The 21,101-nt window shown below is 36.8% G+C and overlaps 1 protein-coding gene across 11 annotated transcripts in view; it reads right to left on the reverse strand.

Moving 5' to 3' along the window:
• Positions 1–21,101, reverse strand: part of ablim3 (actin binding LIM protein family, member 3) — a 59,660-nt gene that overhangs the window by 33,614 nt on the left and 4,945 nt on the right. For all 11 annotated transcript variants that reach the window (XM_079631204.1, XM_079631203.1, XM_079631211.1 and 8 more), the window contains exon 2: positions 17,462–17,599. In XM_079631204.1, coding sequence (XP_079487330.1) covers positions 17,462–17,599 — 138 coding nt within the window. The remainder of the gene's footprint in view (positions 1–17,461; positions 17,600–21,101) is intronic.

The following is a 21,101-nucleotide window of genomic DNA, read 5'->3' on the forward strand; positions in this document are numbered from 1 at the left end:
AGGAAAAGAAATCAACATGAGATCATTGCCATGGTATTTATAGTAGAGAAATTACAGGGAGAAAAAGAGGGAATGGGATTAAGGATGTTGCAAGCCAGGATTGAACTTGTCTTGCCAATATAAGCACCACGACTCAACACTATTTATAGGTCTTGATTTAACACAGACGAAAAACAAAAATGTTTGTTTTTAAGATTAGATTGATTTTTGAACCTAGTTTCAAGCAGATGTAATCAAAACAGAACCAATTAGACTTTATTAAGACCTAATTTTTTGGTGCACCAAGCCACAGTCAGCTGTTCTTACCTCAACTGAAGTGCAAGACACTAAGCCGAACATGATCATCAGGTCTTGTGACAACTTGACAAGTCACAAACTTGTGGAGTTCATGCAGCTCGAGTACCTCTATCATGAAAGCAAATGAGGGACAAACCAAATATTATGTATGTACATTTTAGCTGACGTTTTCAATCATATTGTTGATTGATTGCTGATTATAATATTTTAATGAAAAAAATTTAATCAATTAGATGCCAAAAAATTATTTAAACTGTATTTTCACTATTTGTCCCTCTCTGGGACCCCGCTGTCACTGTCACTACACCGTCTCTACTCTACACTGTAGCACAAAATACAGAGAGAGAGAGAAAGAGAGAGAGAAAGCATTGATTGCATGATCTGAACTAAAGATGGCTTGGCGTATAAGATGGCGTGCTCACTTACAGGAAGTGCTGCATTAAGAGGAGCAGTGTGAAAATGATGTGTACTGTAATGCCTTACGTGCGGTAGCATGGACTGAAAAACAGGGGTGTCATGACAGTAAAAACACAGGTTACGCAGTAAAAAAGAAAAGTGTTGTAGCTATAACACACTATCATTATTACAGCACATACCAATTATTCAACCTACAAACCCAAACTGAAGATATAAAACCTCTACACTGTAGGAATTGTATGCCTCTCAGTGTCATCCCGTTGTGGTTTTACCAATAATTAGGTGATAATGGGAAATAGATTACAGTTTGAGGTACATTTTCCTGAGGAACCGTATATTAGCAGCTTGAATCCATAACCATACATTCATGCAAACTAACATGAAAGCAGTTATCAAAAAGTGAAAAGGAAAAAAAAAACAGTTAAATAAAAAACTTGATATGTGCGTGTGTGTGTGTGCCTTGAATATTTTTAACAAAATTTTAAGATAAAAACATTTTAAATATTGATATATAGAACGTCTGCAAAATTCAGAAAAAATATAAATAAATAAATAATGTCAGCCAATGTAACTCACACACACACACAATATATATAATCAGAAACGTTAAGAACAACAACCAAAAATGAAGGTACATGGCCAAATAATTGTTGTATTTATATCGACACATACTAGAAGTAAGAATACCTTTCTCAGCTTCTTCTTATGGTGACAGATATACGTAACACTTTAACCCCCGGGTGAGATGTGACACTGCTGCAAGTACATGACAATTTCAGCATGCCTGCCGGTGATCACATGCATGCATGCCTGTGAATCTCCCTGATCTCAGCAGGACTCAAATGGCATACTGTTACCACATGATACACACACGTTCAAACATACACACACGCACACGCATGCACGCAGTCTCCCAGCCCTCAGCATCCATCATCCTTGCAATGACAGCTGTGATTGGCTCATGGAATTGGCAATGATTGCCTTTTGCAAAATGTGTCACCGTACTGTAAATCATTAATTCAAAGTCAAATATCCTCGTAAGTCATTTGTATACATGTCTTCTTAGTCCTGTATTCTAAGGCACAAGGATTGAATGACCTTCTGCTGAGAAACTCAAGCAGGTCATTTAGAGAAATAACGGTAAATTGTGAGATGAAATCTGATGCTCGCTCATTATGCCTCTATGATTCTCATTGGTTGGCTTCTGATTGAAAGAACCCATGCAGGAGTGAAAAGACTTTCTCAAAGCGCTTATCTGACCTGATGCTATCACTATGTCATTGAACTGCTGCTGTAACACGGAATAGTTGGGCAATTATGCAAAATATATATTTGCAATTATTTAGCTGGGAATGTCAAATTATACAACATTGTGAATTTCATGCACTTTTGATTTGGCCATCAATTTTCCAAAAGGCCATGTCATCACACTATATATTTATAATATATATTTTAAACTCTTACAATGATATATCATTTTTAATAATACATTGGCATGTATTGTGATTAGTTGTATATTGTACAGGTAGGTCATAAAAATTATATTTTACTGGTGAGATGTATAAAAAAACTGAATAGAGGCAGAATAAAAGAATAAAAAGGGCCAAAAGACTGATCAGAATAGTTATATTGCCAGTGGGCACTAGGACTGCAGCAAAATCTTCACTGTGGTCCAGCAGTTACAACAGAACTGGGACTTCGACAGAAATCTGGAGTCTTTGGCAGTGTAACCACATGTGCAGGGAAATTATAGCCCTGCTGTGAATGTCTGTGTGTGCGTGTGTAAGATAGACACTGTGCCAGGCAGCCGCATTTCAGACAACCACAAAACAATGGCATGTTGCTTCAAATGGCCCAACTGGATTGAAACCCTGCAATAAAAGAGAAAACTCTGGAGCACATGACATTTGAAGCCTAATGGAAAATGGAAAAAAAAGAGGAAAAGGCCTTTTCAACTCAAATAACTTCCAGAGACAGGCATAATTAACATTTCCACAAACTCTATAAAGCTGTGGCAAAAACTTACAGATAAGAAACATTAGGGATACACAGTGGGGACATCTCGTTCTCGAGTTGTTTTGTAACAGCTATTCATAATTTAAAGTAGTAATCTACATTTAAATCATTTGAAAAAGTAGTTAGCTTCACTACAAGCTCTTTGCAAAACGTAGCTAACGACTGAAGCTAATTAAAGGGGCAATATGTTCAACTACCTAATTACATCATTTATAAATTAATCGTGTTTCTGGCACAAAAACAATGAGGATTTCTCATTTTGGGTGACAGCATTAGACTTGAACAGATATGTTTTCAAAATAAAAATATATTAACAGAAAAATATAGTTAAGTTAGAAGTGCACCGAAGGTACTTTTCTCTAATTGTCTCCTTTTCAAGCACAATATGTGCTTCTTCTGACATGAGTGTTACTGAAACGAGGACTTGTTATTCCAACTATGCTGTTGGCTCACGGAGTTCCCAAACCGACAGCTCTTCACCGAGACATAGCAAACAGACAGGCACGCTGGACCACGAAGTACTTAGAGTGTGTTCAGACTAAGAGGGTGAGACAGCATGAACTGAGACCCAGAGGGCCCGTGCTTTGTTCTGGAGCTGTGCCTGTATCCCTGACCACAAGGCAATAATCCTGAGCTCAACAAGAGGGATGAGGATGATGAAGCTCTTCGAGGTTCAGCGTGAACAATATAACCAGAGGCCTTTTAGAAAGAGATGAACCGGTCACTGCTGGTCCCTGCAGAGACGCTGAAAGGCCAGATAGAGTAATGGCGATGTTCTTGTGAATATTCGGATTTCACCGTGAGAGCACATTCAAAGAGACTTCATTATATTTCTGTACCAGTGGATTGATTAACTGGTGGTATGCAAGACCAACGTATTTAAGCCAGTTATATAAAATACAGCAATGAAAAATACAGATGTCCCGAAGAGAGGATTCTTCCCTCTCAGAAAAAAAAGTTCCAAAGCTGTCACTGGGGCAGTCAGCCTAAAGTAAAAAAAGCAAAATTGAAGATCTTTTTACCTTATTTACCCCTAAATTGTACATAATAGTATAAAGGGGTGGTTGAGTATGATTTCACTTTTCTAACTTTAGTTAGTGTGAAATGTTGCAGTTTGAGCATAAACAACATCTGCAAAGTTACAACGCTCAAAGTTCAAAGCAAAGAAAGTTATCTGCTTTTAAAGAAAAGGACTACAACAAACGGCTGGTAGGGACTACACGACATTCCTCCCGGGTTAGTGACATCAGCAACCCTAAAATGTACATAAACCCCGCCCCCGGGAACACGCAGTCCATGTTGAGAAGAGGAAAAGTTGTTGTATAAGAGTACATTTGTGAGTCAGCTCATACTTTAGCATCCATCTTTTCACATGCAATAGAAAGTCACTCTGTGTTCATCTCACAACAGTTCCTATAAGAGCGATTTATAGATTATCATGACAGAATATGCTAATTGAAGATAGTTAACTCCACATCAGCAACATAAATTCATCAACTAACCATTCAGAGACATCCTGTTGCTTCTACATGTTGTCACTTCTTCTTAAGTCTCTCCATCTTTGTCTGACTCCGTTATAACATTAAAGGCAGAACAGTTTCTGTCATTTTAGTGTGTGTCTGTGTGAGGTAATCGCAGCGGCTAACACACACCAGCTCTTGAAACCCCACCCTCTGCAGCAGCTCATTTGCATTTAAAGGGCCAGACACAAAACGGTGCGTTTTTGCAAACCCTCAAAAAGTGACAACTTGAACATGCTATATAAAAATATCTGTGGGGTATTTTGTGCTAAAACTTCGCACACAAAACTCTGGGGACATCAGAGATTTATTTTACATCTTGTGAAAAGGGCATTTTACCACCCCTTTAAAGGTGCATATTACTAGTTTTAAAAGTACATATTAGAACCCTAAGTGCACATATAGTACTTTAAGTGTACATATGAGTACCTTTTAGCTTTTGTATCTTAAGGTACTGCCCCAGTGAACGCGTTGTACCTTTTTTTCTGAGAGGAGTGTGTTATGAGAATGAAAGAATGGTAAAAAAAAGAAAACACACACACACACTAAAAATATAATTAAGCTAATGCATTTTTGATTGACTGAAATGGATTGATCAGATGAATCTAAATGGTTTTTAAATGGACTGGTCAAATAATTAGTAAGGAACATTTCAGTTCTGATAAAAGGCGCACAGAATAGCAGTTCATTGGCTGAGAGATTGGTGGGAGGGACGTCCTCTTTCACAGTTGCCATAGGAAACCTAAACCTTCCACGGTTGCCCTAGAGACAGCAGGGTCCCATACAAAATGCCTGAGGTGTGAGACTGCTTATTTGTGTGGCTGTCCAAGTCACTTTTAGATAACAGACCATCTTCATGCCATGTGGAAGGCATGACTTAATTCTAACAGTAAAGTCTACAGCAACATGGTGTAGTGTGGCTTCAGGATCCTGTTCTGAGGTAGGGTGTGTCTGCTCGGGCTGGTGAAAATTCACTAGGGGTTTGGATGGCTTGAAGTTACTTCCTTAAATTAGGAGCAGATGAAAAAAAAAAAAAAAGATCTAAAGGGTCTGCATAAAATTTGAGAGTGAAAAAATTATTGCAATACAGACAAATTTGAATTTAATTGAAAATATTTCTCTTCAGGTTTATACATCTAACAGGACATATACATACACACATACATATTATGAGGGGCCAAACAGAAAATAATTATATGTTAGTTTGTTATATAAATGTAAATATATAGTTATAAATCTGAATATATATATATATATATATTATATAATATTTTGTTATATATAATTATTATATTATATTTTTCTTAATTTGCACCCAAACATGCAAGGACGTGCTTTACACACAGCTCATTGCTCGTGGACACTGAACAATAGAGGAGAGACACACTAGCACTGATTCATTCGTGCTGTTTGTGAAATTACAGTCTGACAGCAATTTTAAATGATTGATTTGATCTTTTCATCTGGATGAGTTAGTTTAGTCATTCAACCTGCATTTATAAATTCAGGCTTATAAATATATATTCGGATTTGTATCTATATATTCGGATTTACATTTATATTTGCGAGTCACGACTATGTATGTATTTCCACAGCATGGATGCAAGGTCTTACGGATTTATGAATGCACCGCTCGTTTTAAAATCTTGCCGGTCTACTGACATTTGTTATGACATCCACTTTAAACATTACAATGCCCAATCGCTCATGTTAACTTTTGTTAACTATACAATAAGTAAATCCACTTCACCAGCTAATTACTCTTTGACAGCAATGATAACTATAACAATAAAGATACTAAAAATCATTCTCAATATTAAAGAATAGCAGAGTTCACACCGCAGCTATTATGATAATGGCACAGAGAAACAATATCGTTGGAACTAAATAAAGAATAAAGTTAACTTATAACAAACAAAGTGTAGACATTATGTAAAGGCTAAAGGGGTTCACTCAGCTTCATTGATATAGTGGAACTTGATCGCGATAAATTTAAATCAGTGACAGCTTTTTAGTGATGGCGCACTTTTCAAATTGGCATGTCATGACAAATCATCACGCAAACAGTTGCTTTTCTGTTTAAATTATAGTGGTTTAAGAACATAGCCGCTTTAATAACAAACAATTTATTGCAAATTGGAAGTGTTTATGCTGTGATGTGTAGGTTGTTGCTAGGTGACACGTAACTACAAACTATTTTATGACCTTCTATTTAAATGTGTTTTTAAAGAGGAAGCGTATCTCCTTACCCTGGAGTTGGTTCACCCTCCACCTATGGTCTCATCCTTTCTCTCTCTCTCTCTCTCTCTCTCTCTCTTTCTCTGTGTTGAGGCATTTGCTGCTCAGTACTGTGGTCATTAAAACCGAACTGATTAAGGACCAGCGGGGGGGATGGCTGATTATGTATTTATCAGCAGCCAACAGATGCAATTAAATTCCCTTCTTCAGGACTATCCAGTACCCCAATACCCAAGACACTTCCATTGCCCCTTCTCATCTACTCAACCCTCCATCTCCCCACCCTTTTTACCTAGTATTTTCATTTTATTGCATCAAGTGGTACAATTAAATTTTTTCATCTTCATTTGTTCGGCTTGTCCTCGACGCATTATCAGAATATTATCAGGATATTATTCTTTCTGTTACTGTAGTTCCTTCTCTTTTACTGAAAGAAGAAAATAATAATGTTTGCCTTTTCTAAAAACATGTACAGTGTGCTGATACATATAGTGCGGTTCAAAAGTCTGAGACTACCAGGATATCATTTAAACCTTAACTTAGTTTCATTTGTCAACTACAAGTAAGTTAACATCAGCAAAGATTAATAAATGCAGCAGAAGTACTGTATTGTTTATTTCATGTTAATCTCTGCATTTACTAATTCCACAAACCAAATACTAATTATTTTTCTATTCAAATTATTAGGCTAAAAAAAAGGAAAGAAAAAAAGAAAAATATATATATAATCATACTGTTGACTGCTGGACCTCACTGTATACAAGTGTTTAAATTCACATATAAAAATGTGATCTATATTACTATTTTATTATTTTGTCATCATCTATTTCATTGTCAATTTATTGTGCATATGCCCATTAATATGATTTGATGGTCAGTATCCAGATTCATTCTCCATTTCACCTAAATGGTTTTGGGTATCGCTTGAATTTTAGCGATTCTGATTCAGCTTATCGATTCCGATTCTTATTTATTCCCAGTTTATATTCCAATAAGGTAAAAACATTTAGTCAAACATTTATATCAAACATATTTATACTGTGTCTTTTAGCAAAACGTTTTTTTGAAGCTGATTTCCGTGAACAAAAATCAGCAGCCTAAAGAATACTAACATTTTCCTATGGTTTTGACAAAAATGCCACAGCAAAAACAACTGGACTAACTAATATACATTTCAAACATCATTAAAGACAAGTAAACATTAATAAAATAAGAATAAATAAACAAATTAGCAATATCATATATAAACACAAAAAGAAGCTACAGAATCAAATGTGAAATAACACTGCATTTTCTTGTTATAAATAAAATATATATTAGCCCTTATTAAAGTTACAAAGGTTATTCAGTCAAGATCAGTTAATGATTTTCTTTTACTTTAGTTCTTTGATTAGTGTTTATTAGACATGCAGTATGCAAGATACTGTCTGTTACACATGCGTTTTCTTTCACTGTTTACGTTCACTTATAAAACCGACATCATTTTATGTATATTTGTGCATTCAAGCGCAGTTCAGTATCATGAACTATATGAGAGGCAGATCTCTGTGTGCGCGCTTTTGGAATCACACAGGAATCAATAAACAGAATCGAAATTGTAATTTTATTGGTATCAATTTTGGATTCCCAAATCTAGAGATGATGCTATGATTTACAGCTCAGCATGTGCCTCTGCCTATGACAATCCCCTTGTCTTCCTGCGTATACCTGCCTGTGCCTCTTTCTACCTACTGTGTCGCTTCTCTCCAACCTTGCTGGTTCTAATGGGAAACTGTAATTAATGTGCTGTTTTGACTGAATGAAAGATGGAGTGAGAGTGTAGTGAGAGAAGAGGAAGTGATTAGTCCCCTTAGGGCCCTACAGGGCCCTCCACTGAGCAACCAGATGGCCTTTTGTGGAGTGAGTAACCGAAGGAATGACAACAAAGAAATTATGGATATGTTGATAATAGTTAAATAAATCCAAGGGGCTGAAGTTTCCTCAAAAGTGAGACTCATTGGCACTCCCACTTAAGTACTTATCTTCTGTAGTCTATCTAGGGCATCAACAAAGTCCTACAAATTTGTATCCAGCTCATCAAATCACTACTGTACATCCAACTAAATCTGAGTCATAAAAACTGTCACTGCTATCCCATTTTCAAAAAATAAAAAATAAATATAATATAAACTATACGTTTTATTCTGGCTTATCATCGTACAACTGTACATCAACACGATATGAGTCATCTATATCAAACCGGCCATCGCTATCTTCTTTTTCCAATACAATATTTGATATTAAAAAGGAAAAAAATATTTATATTTTTATTATTTAATATTAGAATCATAATATATGTAAATATTAGTAAAGTAGCATTGCTACATTGATTTGAAAAAAGTACAACCTGCTGATATATAAGAAATGTAACATAATGCCTAATACCTTCATTTAAAAATTCCTCCACTCGCACACCATCGCATCTCTGCGATCAGTGTACATTATCTCTCTCACATTGTGATTCCTTGCTTCCTGTTAAACCTTTAAACTTGATTTAAACAGACAGAAATAATGTTTTCAGCATGTCTTTGTTTCCATCTCTCTCCAAGGCTGTGTCTCTCTTTTAGCTGCTTCCATTAACCTACTAACCTCTCTGAAAAATGCCTAATGATGCAGGAGCCCTCCAGATATAAGAGACAGACAATATTCATTCCTCCAATTCAAGCTTAACCTCTCTAATTTGAGATATTTTAATCTACACTGCTTTAGATGGAACTTTTATCTGACATGAGCCTATTTGGAAATTACAAAGTAAAACCCTGTATTATTGACAGGTTGTGGAATGAATGCATATTAATTTATTCCAAATCAATATAGATGGTCCAATTTCCAGTCTGGGGTTTCTCTATGTTGACATGCAGTAGGCTAATTCCTGACACCTTATCTTGATCTTCAGGAACAACATAGGGAATTCGGTCTCTAATACTGCCACTGTCCTTTCATCTGTAGGAGAATGTCTCCCCAGCAACTATCGCATGGGCTTAATGATTGGACGGGCATACGTTGCCATAGTTACGTGAAGCTCCCATCCTGCTCAGTCTTCCTCCTCCAGCGGCTGACAATTTAGGAAGAGAGGGGCTCCACACAACACATATAGTAACTGACCCTTTTATCAACCCCATCACAGCTGCTTTAGTACACAACTACAGCAATTTGATGTTAACAGCACCTGACATTTATTTGTCCTTTTGTTTGTTTGTGTGACTCTTGGGAGAGTTCAAGAATTTTTTGTTGTTTTTTTCAGACTGGCTTATCATTATAGGAATGCATAGCATAGGAAACATATCAGAATCTGCATATGCCTTGAGAAAAAAAAAAATCTTACCAGGCCAATTAACTCTCAGCTTTTAAAAAGGGCATCTGTTTTGACAGACATTTTAATGACCTGCCACTCCTGTTCAGAAGCAGTGCTGAGCAGCAATATTTGATTAGTAAAGTATACTGACTGTTTGTGAGTTACAGCTCTGAGAAGAATTTGTTGACTATGACAAAACTGCAGAAGTCGATGTATATTAAGCAGTAAAATAAAATTTATTTAACTGAAAATTGGAACTAACTTGCAGATGGGGGCCATTTGCTGAAGAATTTATTAGGCATACCCAATGACTATTTTCATGTTATGACAATTATCCCATAAATGAAAATGATCGATATTAAAATTATATATTTAAACAATTTAAACAAAATGCTAAAAGTAAATGTAGTCATCCCAACATTATAATGTACAAAAGTTTTTTACTTGCTGAAAATAGGGAAGTGTACTCCTGTCATGACAACTCCCGGCATAATGGATATGGTAATGCTATTTATTTGGTCTTGACGGAATAGATCTGCTATGCTGCTGCTGCTGCAGACTCAGAGCAAGTACAGAGACTTACTACTGCCAATACATTCACAGACAGTAAGTATGTAAGACATGCTGCTGCTGCACAACGCAGGTACATGACCTAACCCCCCGTAGCAGATCTATACAGGTGGAGCTGGGGAAGGAGGAGGTTTTCTGAAAGTGCGCTGCAGACTGCTAACAGCAAACAATGGCAGGTATTTGAATGCTGAAGCAGCAAGCTCACTAACAAATTGAGTTATCAAATCAGCCTTCGCCATCTAGAGTTTCATTACAGAACTTTGTATATATCCAATAAATATTCAGATACACAATACAGATTAAAAAAAATACTGGTAATATAATACACTTTAATCCAAGTCATTAGGTTTCAAAATCTGTTGTCTAGAGGTCGACTGCAATTGTCATCAGCAATTTTCTGTAAAAAACATTGGCCATTTCAGATAGAATGTCTCCCTCTTGGAATTTTGAGTCCTACTTTGCCAATTTGAGATAATGTGCACAGGTGCCTCAGAACAATGCCCTTATCACACACAAGAGCAATAGAGAGAAAAAGCAGCTCAAGTGGAACTGTAACTTAAAGGGGTAGATCACCCAAAACTCAAATGTCTGTCATAATTTTATGTATTTTGAAGAATGAGACATTTCATCATTCATTTCAATGAGACAACATAATTTTTGGATGAACTTTCAAATTAAGTCTGCCAGTTGGTATGGTGCTCATACCTGTGAGTCACCCACTACAGAGACTCATGTGTGGGTGAGCTGGTCTGGATATTTATTGCTCTGTGACATTGCACTCAGACATCCTGTCAAGCATTCAGCTCAAATAACCCACGCTTCTAGTTAAAAAGCAGCAGATTTAGGCCTACTTAAAGAGAGACCAGAAAATTTGATCATATGCTTGTGGTTCTGAGAGAAGATAAACATTCTCTCTTAAAGTATTTATTCCTGCGTTTGTCATGCTGTTTTCTCCATTAATTAGTCGCTTTTTTTAAACGGATTAAAATAGCAAGTGGGCACTAATTATTCATTTAAATCCATGGAAATAATACAAATGCATTTCAATTCCTGAAATGTATTTAAATCCTTTAGTCTACAGCCCATGCATTTATGAAGGTTTATGAATAATAATATAGTACTGTACAAGTAATTTTAATAAAGCAAAACATCCCATTTAAAAAAAAGAGAAATTATACGGTCACAGGTGACAGAAAACAATCTGACAACTAATATCTACAGTTACTCTAACAAGTATTTTAACACACATAAAGTAAAACAATCAGCATATGAATGTCATTGCTTCTTTTTGTGAAATTACCTGCTTAAAAAGTGTACTTGTGCTGCCCTTCTTCATAAATACCACTTGTTTTGATATTTTGTTCTGCAATGCAATGACATTCAAACTTTTACAAGTGCTGTCCAAATACATTTTGGGACCACTGAATGTCTCTATGATATAAATAGTTGCACAGCTGTGTTCATTATCTGTTTGCATTCATGTAGGAGAGAGAGAAGAGCCAACTAGAAAGCTAGAAAGCTAGAAAGGAGTCAGGAGGTCAGAACAAGTGTGTGACTTCCATCCCCCGCACAGCGCTGTTAGTCTCCAATCTGACTTTTATTTAAATAGGGGAAATAAATGCACAAGCAAATAGAGATTTAATGAGTTTTTAGTGCCTGCACATCTAGCAAGAACCCCACAATAGTAATGCAGAAACAAACAAAATTTGCTCTTGCGTGAACATGTGTGTGCATGCATGAATGTGAATGTATATGTGTGTGTGTGTGCTTGAAAGGATGCGTGGTGTACACAATGAGGAAGGATGAAATAAAGCAAAAGAAAAAACCTTTAGAGCTCTGTTACAAAAGCTGCCTCACTGCAAAGACTATATACAAAGACAGTGCACTCTTATTACTTATGAATGGGAGAAACTGCAATGAGCAATATGGTGGAATATGTCCCAACTTAAATAAAAGAGCAAATCACTGATTGGTAAAGTTATTGCGTCACTGCAGCTGCCGTAAGAAGAACTTGAGACCATAATATCTACAGCTAATAATATCTATTAGGGCTGCCTGCACATGAGCATTTATGGGACAGTTCATGACAGATTTTATTTTTGCTGACTTGAAATATGTGTTTTTTAATTGTGAGTTCGGCAAGCAGTTTGGATTCCCCCATTAAAATAGAGAGGACTTTGGTCTTGGATGCCTGAAATAGCTGTCCGGATGCGTTGCAAATATGGCCGCCAAGTAAAGAGACTTTAATTGAAAGGGACTTTGCTCGCTGTCTAATGTCTACACAGGAAGATACCTTTTGAAGTCATTATGAAACAGAAGTTGCGATAATCTTTTTTTCCCTATTGCGACATATATCCGAGTGAAACAGCTTCTCGAACCAGATCAAATGTAGGGTACAAACAGTGGTGTAGTCTACGTGATACGCAGGTATACGCCGTATACCCACTAGGAAATGCCAAGTATTTCCGTATACCCACTAAAAAAAGCTTGAGGATACGTAACAACTTCATTTTGTGACAGAACTTTCACACTTTCATTCATAAATTCACCGCGTCTGTGTTTGCAATGGACACAGATCAAATCGCGGAATCCACTCACAACTGTATAAAGCAGAACGTCACGGAATTTGGTCATTTTTTTGAATGAATAAATCAAAAGTAGGTCTGTACAATGAATCAAATCGCGACTAGTGTCTGTGAATATTAAAAACTCAAAGAGACTGCAGTTGTTCAACGCGTCTATGGGAATGAGCGCTCAATGTGTGCTCTACTACACACACACACTGAAGCGCGCGTGACTTCACGCTCGTGGTGTTTTCAGCGCTTCACTGTAGCTATGAGGACATGTAGGCTACACATGTGAACTTAATCGCAGAGCTGCTATGAGAGTCACTTCATGAGAATTTCACCATTTCATTTGATAAAACTATCGTCATTCATTCGTAGCCTATCACACACACACAGAAAATGTCTTTACGACAACCTGTCAAAATAAAAGTTCGGTATAAACTCAAAGAAATTATGAAAGAAATTGCACAGTAAAATGTTCTGTAAAATAATAATAATAATTAAATCTATTACAACTTATTTTAAAAAGGAATATCACACAAATTTTCATACATGTTTTAATTTAAACAGTAAACTTGCCAAAACAATAACACCATTTTCTTTCAAAAGCACCATTTCTAAAAGTAAATTTGTATTTGTGCCTATAATGTTTTTTTTTTTATTATTATTATTGTCAGCTGATAAAACCTGTGCTTCAGGGACCATATTCATATAACATCTAAGGCTAAATGTAGCTCTTAACTGTTAAGTTAAATGGTGATTAACACTAAACAGTAGAAAATCAGTACAGTCTCCTCTGCTGTATATGTCATTGGCTGTTAAAGTCTTGTGTTGCTTATAATAAATTGACATTTTGATAACACTTAGTCTCATAATGCTCTCAATTACATGTCGTTGCATACTGTATGCATTAGTGAGTGTGGTGGTGCTTATGGGGTGATGAGACAGGTTAGGCGGCGGGGGGGTCACAGTATACTCACTACAAAAAACTAGACTACACCACTGGGTACAAATTATTTTGTCCATCGGGAATTGATTGGATCATTGGATTATTGTTATTTGCTATTACTGTAATCTCACGTAAGTGACAAGTTGTCCCGCCCTCACACCAGTAAACGCATCATCAGAGAAGTCGTAATTTTGCAGCCTGCAGTAGATTCTTACGATTTTATTGGTTGCGTCAATCACAGAACTGAATCTGATTGCCTACACCAAACAGCAAACACTGACTGATCCCTAAACCTACCGGTCACTGTAACCTTAACCAATGAAATTAGCTTCAGGGCGGGATAAGCGTTTTCTTCGCGCTCAAGCAGATCCGTCTGCTCTCTGGAGTCTTTCCGCTTGCAAATTCCACCATGTAAATAACAACTTGCCATGGGGCGAACGCAACTGGCTTTTAAAGAGAAATGGGAAATTACACTCTGGTTGTTTTTTTGCATGTTACACCCAAAACACACCCATTACTCATTAAGAGAATAGAGACAACCCTTTTAGACCATGCACCGGGCGCGACCATTTTTCCTGTCATTAAACTACCAAACGTGGATTCAGGATTAAGTGCACCCTACGTTTTAGACCATCCGCTTAGATCGTTAAAATAGGGACATGACTGCATACACAGGAAGTGTGTACCAGTAATATGCCTGGCTCCCTCACCTTTACACAAACTAATCATTGGTGTGTCCTTGAAAACAGCTGGTTGAGTCATACAGTACCTGTGTGTACACTACAGCATCCACCGCTTCTCATGGCCAAAGCCTGTGTAAACTCCCACTGAAAACGTTTCCACTGCCTCAGCTTCAGGTGTATCTACATGACCTTGGCCCACATGTTTCTTCCTGTGTGCTTGAGTGCTTGCTGTTTCAATTAACTATAATTCCAAATGTATCTCTCCTTTTCTTAATCTCATCCTGTTTGCAAAGGCATGTCGTCAAGTAAAGCCAACCAATGTAATCTACTTGATTGTAGCCCAAACCAAATAATTCCATTACAAACTATTGATTTTAGACCGATTACCAAGTCAGTCATGGATTCCAACAGCATGCCTTTTGACATTAAACTGAAACTCTGATCGATAAAACCAACATAGGCTCATTGGAAAACCATGCCTCTAACTACATTTTTGCAAAACCCCAAAAAAGTACCTGTACATACAATATACTGCAGTTTCCAGCTGAAATGAAGAGAGACCCCTCGCTGCAGCCTGTAGCACGATGACGTAGCTGGATGGTCCAATACGTAGTGGATGGAGGTGTGTTTTGGTGACGTAATATACGCATGCGCTGTACCGATCTCTGGGTTATAATCGTTTATATTCTGACTTTATATCTCGCAATTCTGATTTTATAACACGCAATTGAGACTTTATTTCACGCAATTCTGATAAATAAAGTCAGTGTGCTAGATGTAAACTTGCAATTGTGAGACAAAAAGTCGCAATTATTTTTTAAATGTTTTATTCTGTGGCGGAAAAGAGCTTGCATACTCAAGTGACCATTTATATTTAAATTTATTCTTCTTGGAAGATCAAAGCCCCTGCGATTGTTCACCAACTCTACAAGTGCGCATACATATATGACGTCACCAAAACACACCACCGCGCATCCGCGTAACAGCGTCCACTACGTATTGGACCATCCAGCTACGTCATCGTGCTACAGGCTGCAGCGAGGACCTCTTGGAAATGAACACTAAAGTGACAGCAAAACACCAACAACTTGTATTCCTTCCTATTCACACAAATTATGATTACAGGGGCACATTATCGATTATTAAAGACTTATTTTTGGGCAGTTCCTTACACAATAGAATATTATGATCTCAAAACACTTTTAACATTTTAAAACAATTTTACCACATATACAATGCATTTAGCGTAGGTACAGTACTTTACTTTCAAATGGGACAGAGCACTAACCTTTTATTGCAACTCACCAGAGATTTAATTTCTGAACTGAAGCGATGCGTTCAACCAATATAATAAAATGTTGCATGTTCATCTGTTTCGGATAAAACTGAACATGTTTTAGCACCACTTACTGTACATTTCACTTTTCAAAGTGTCACAAAATAAGCTATTTTCAGAAATGTTGCCACAGGTAAGGTTTTTTTTTCTTTTTTTTCCTGAAATAAAACACATAAAACATTATGGACATCCTAATCATCCATATTTGGTTTTTGGCCATAACAAAAGGGTGAAAGCGGATTGACACCTGTTTACGAACACCGGCAACTGCGACTCCAATGTGACCCCGCTGACCTGTGACAGTACATGCTGAGTGAGCTGAGATTCCTGTGAAATACCCCACAAATGTTGCCCCTTTATCCAATTAACTGGGCCTCAAATCCCCACGGCTCATCAGCACACTCCGTTCTCCCAACCAAACAAAACACAGCATGCACAGAAGCCGAACCATCAGTCACTGGACTGTAAACAAGCCATCCTGTAACAATGACACGGCATTGTTCCATGCTGGAGATATGAGCTGTTGAAACAGCAGTTAGACTTCCTACACGCACAGTGCACGGCTAACACTCACGCACACAATAATATATAACACAAATCATTAAATAAGGTGTGGTGTTGAATTAGAGATGACATACATTATTGCTCAATGCAATATTCATGGAAAATAAGCAGCCCTTGGAGAGCGGGTGAATTTAAGTTGGAGAAAGCAAAAAGGAAAAGGACTGTTATTGTTGAGTAACTTCATGTGCTCCAAGGCAACTCGTGATGTCATAATGGAGGGAGGGAAGGAGGCTGCCGCTCTCTTTCAACTCGGTCTCTCCCACCCCGTCTCTCCATATATGAGCCCCCCTCTTCCCTACCAACTATGCCCTAGGGTTTGCTATGGGAGGCTGCTATTGGCTGTTGGTTTGATAGTGTAGCTGAGAATAACCACCAACCAGGGGCAGGGTGCCCCTCCACACGGTTACCACAGCAACCCCATAAATGCAACGCAGGGACCATGTGGCAACACCAGTTGGTGTAAGCAAGGAAAAGTAGCACATATACAACCTTATAAAAGCTCATTAAACCGAAATGAGTCCATCACTCAAGGGTCTTACTTCCATATTTTGAATCTAACAATCTAAAGGTGAGGGTTCCTGGTCACATCATTCACATTCGTTTTATATTTTAATTTCTTGACGTCACTGATAATTGAGGGCAACGCCATGAGGCATCACTGAGCTAAGATCTTGACGACGTGAGGCCAGAGGATCTCATTATTCAACAGGTCCCTACTTCAGACAGCCCCAGGAGCACAGCCAGCATCATTAAATCAGAAATCCACTGCTTCTAACCACTGATGCCAAACTGCTATTAGGTCAGAAGCAGAGAGCGCTGCTTTAGTTCTTAATGAAGTGCTATTACTGAATAGAATCTATTGGAAACTGAAACAAATCCAAGCCAATAGAAACATTTCCCATAATTAAAAGATGGCTCTGAGAGGTAACCAGCATTTCCAATGCATTACGGCCAGAGACTCGACTCTTACCTTGGCAGGTGAAGCATTTGATGTGGAAGTGGACATGCTGCACTCGTACCACCTCTCCTTTGCACACCTCCCGGCAGCGAAAGCAGTGGATTGGTCCAGAGCCCCGTTCACTGTTGCACGAGCTTTGCTGATAGGGTACTAGTGGGGAAAAGACAAAAAGGCAATAAGTAAGAGATATTAGAAGACCATATCATTTTTGGCTGACATTAGACTTTATAATGTTGTGATGCCTAAATCTACAATTGGTTTTAATTTACAATAAAAATGTACAATGATTAATTTAGTCTCTAAATAAATCATTATAAATGCTAAAACAAATTAGTATAGTATTTTAACATTTGCCATAACACAAATAATTACGGAATAGCCTTATCAGGATTGGACAGAATTTTTATTTTGGTGCGTTGATGTTTTTTCTATTGTTAAACCAAAAGTGCCCTCAAATGCTGTATTTGTGAGTTTTTGTGATTGTTTTTATAATAGGTCTGAGGGTTACATAAATAATTTCCTTTGCTCTCTCTCTCTCTCTTTCTCTGTATTGATGGCTGGATGTTTTGTGCTGATTGTCCTCCTATTAAAGATGCATAACAGGCATTCAAACACTCAGCCAGTGAATAAATCAATTATTGTGCAATCACTGTAGCAACTGTTGTTCTCGCTTTAGTCTAAAAGGATTTAACTGGGGGAAAATGTCGAAAACAGCAAGGACACATGCCCTACTACTCTGATCTCCATTGTTTCAGCTACAATGCTGGCAGCAGGGCAGAACTGTTTTTTATGTGCATGTTGGATAAGACAAATGTAATCAGCAAGCATAAAGTGTCAAGTCAGGTAGTGATACTGATCAGATAAACTTGTGCAGGAAATTAGCTTATTTTTCAACAATAAATCAAGCTTATCAACGTGCCCTCACCCAAACCTGAATTATTAGGGATGCACCAATATTAAAATTCTGGCCGTCAATAAATATCAAGTCAATGAATATTTTCACTTTATAGCAGATAAACAATAAATGGCCGGCACTGCAATTTTATACTATTTTGCCAAAATATATTAAAACAACACAAATAGGCACTTAGGAACTTAAGAAATTAGACATTAAAGTCAATAGAATACGAAAAATCTATTCAATTTGATATATGCTACATTTAACAGTGTTATTAAATAAATAAAAATATGAAGTAACTAGAAATTATTTTTATAAGTATTATCAACATATCTACAGTATACAATAAACAGTTTATTGGTAAAATAGTCGTGTATCTCATTCTGAGGGCTGAAAACATTTTCAATGCAAAAAAATGTCTTGTACTAGAAGATATTGAATTTCAATACTATTTATTTTGTCAAAAAAAAAACACTTGTAACTAAAATCAATAAATAATATTGTAAAACTATAATCAAAATATCTGTATAAGTAAGTACAGTAGCATATTGGTAAATTGGTCAAGCATCTGAGGGCTTTAAAGAGCATTTTCACTGCAACAAACAATGTCTTGTAGAAGATCACTTGAACTTCGCATATTTTCAGTCTATTGGAATAGAGAGTTTCATTGACTTTTCTTCATCCACAGCTGAAGAACAATGATCCATTAATGCTGTTATGCCTCCTCCAGTGGCTCAATCTCACACTGATAATATTGTAAGCACTTATTCCTTTGGCAGAGCAACACGCTGCCTGGCCAACTTCCAGAGCTGTTTTCTGAATTGTGTGTGTGGCCCTCAGCTCTGCGAGCCAACGGTCTTTTGTCAGTGAAGAGTGCAGAGTATACTATAGTCATGATGCTGTTAAAAGCAGATAACAGCCACAAAAGAGAAAATAAGAGATGTTTTGCAATATCACAAAACCAGAAGCATTTATGGTAATGTGTGAGAACTATTTTCCCCAAAGCATTGCTAGACTGTGAGCTCCCATAAGCTTTCACATACAATAACAGTCAAATAAACAGAGGTGACAGCTCAAAGGAAAAAAACTTTATGCAGTTAAAAGACAATATGTCTTTCAGGAATCATTCATCTGTCATGTATGGGTGTCACTGAGCTGGAAGCCCACCTGCAAGAGGGCCTATGGGTGTAAACAGGCTGTGTAATCCCTGCTATACCACATGCACAGAGATCAGGGGAGGACGTGCCCAAAGGATTAAAGTTTTTAATGGCTCCTACATTAGATACCTTTCATTCATGCTTTAGTAGAAAGTATTCCTGTAATGGAGGCTAAAATATATTCAAATTAATTCAGGTTTTAAGAAGGAAACTGTCTATTATTGATACTGACTTGACAGTCTTCTCAGTTCAAATAAAAACAACAAATCCCCAAACCCCAAAATAGGTCACTCTGAGTTGTCTTACAGTTTCAATGGTTTAAACATGTTGCTACAAATTCCTCTCGGTTTGTACAAAAAAACTCAGTTATACTCTCTCTCAATAAATAAATAAATAATTAAAAAGCTGAATGTACAAAAAGGTAGATTCAAAGAAGCCTAGTTCTTCAGAGAAACTTTTGAGCGCTGATGTTGAGCAATATAGCAAGATGGCCGGTTACATCCGGTGCGAGGTGTAAGGTGATAACCACAGGACCTAAGGGGCCACTGCTATTTCTGCCCTCAGCAGAGGAGTCTCCGACGGATTATAGTCACACAGGATTGTGGGAGAGTGGAGGTGACAAGGCTGCTCTCAATTCCTCCATAGCCAGGCAGAAGAGAGGTGTAAACAAGACCTTGTGGCCAGACAGAGTCCACTTATCCTTCACAGTAATGAGCACCGAGTGAAGACCTTTAAATCCAGTGATAGAATTAATGGCTAAGTAACACTCCTGTTTCCTTAGTAGAGCCAGAACTCTTACTTGCGACAAGAATAATTCTGACCAGAACTGGTTGTGTTTTTCGTGGTTGTTGACAGCATAGTTTACTTAAAATAACCAATGTATAAGTATAACATAATTTATTCATTCCACATATCTAAAACAATATAGAATCTGATCTTTTTATCGTTTACTATGATAGGCTACATTTGTCTGGAAAAATTGATGGGATGAAAATATATATATATATATATGGCTTAACAAATACGGTATCTACAGTATCATGCAAAAGTTTGGGAAGATTTTTTATATTTTTTAAAAGTCTCGAGGCTGCATTTATTTGATCACTAATGTATTAAAAAACAATAATATTGAGTCATATTATTGAAATTTAAAATACATCTTTTCTATTTAAAAGTATTTTACATTTTAAGTATATATTTTATGGCAAAGCTGAATTTTTAGCATAATTACAGTCTTCAGTGTCACATGATCATTCAGAGATTATTCTAATATGCTGATTTGTTTAAGAAACATTTCTTATTATTGTCAATGTTTAAACCAGTTGTGCAGCTTAATCATTTGTGGAGACTGTGATATATATATATATATATATATATATATATATATATATATATATATATATATATATATATATATATATATGAATGAATAAAAGTTTTTTATTATCTTACTGACCCCTAACTTTTGAATGGTAGTGTATATCTTAAAAAGTAACACAGTTTGTTAAGCCATTATTTCATTTGAATGACCTTTCATTACTTTAAATCTTTGTTCTCATTACAAATCCTTATATTGTTTGTTAGTGTTAATTCCTCT

This window comes from Phoxinus phoxinus (assembly GCF_949152265.1).
Source record: "Phoxinus phoxinus genome assembly, chromosome: 12".
Classification (NCBI taxonomy): Eukaryota; Metazoa; Chordata; class Actinopteri; order Cypriniformes; family Leuciscidae; genus Phoxinus; species Phoxinus phoxinus.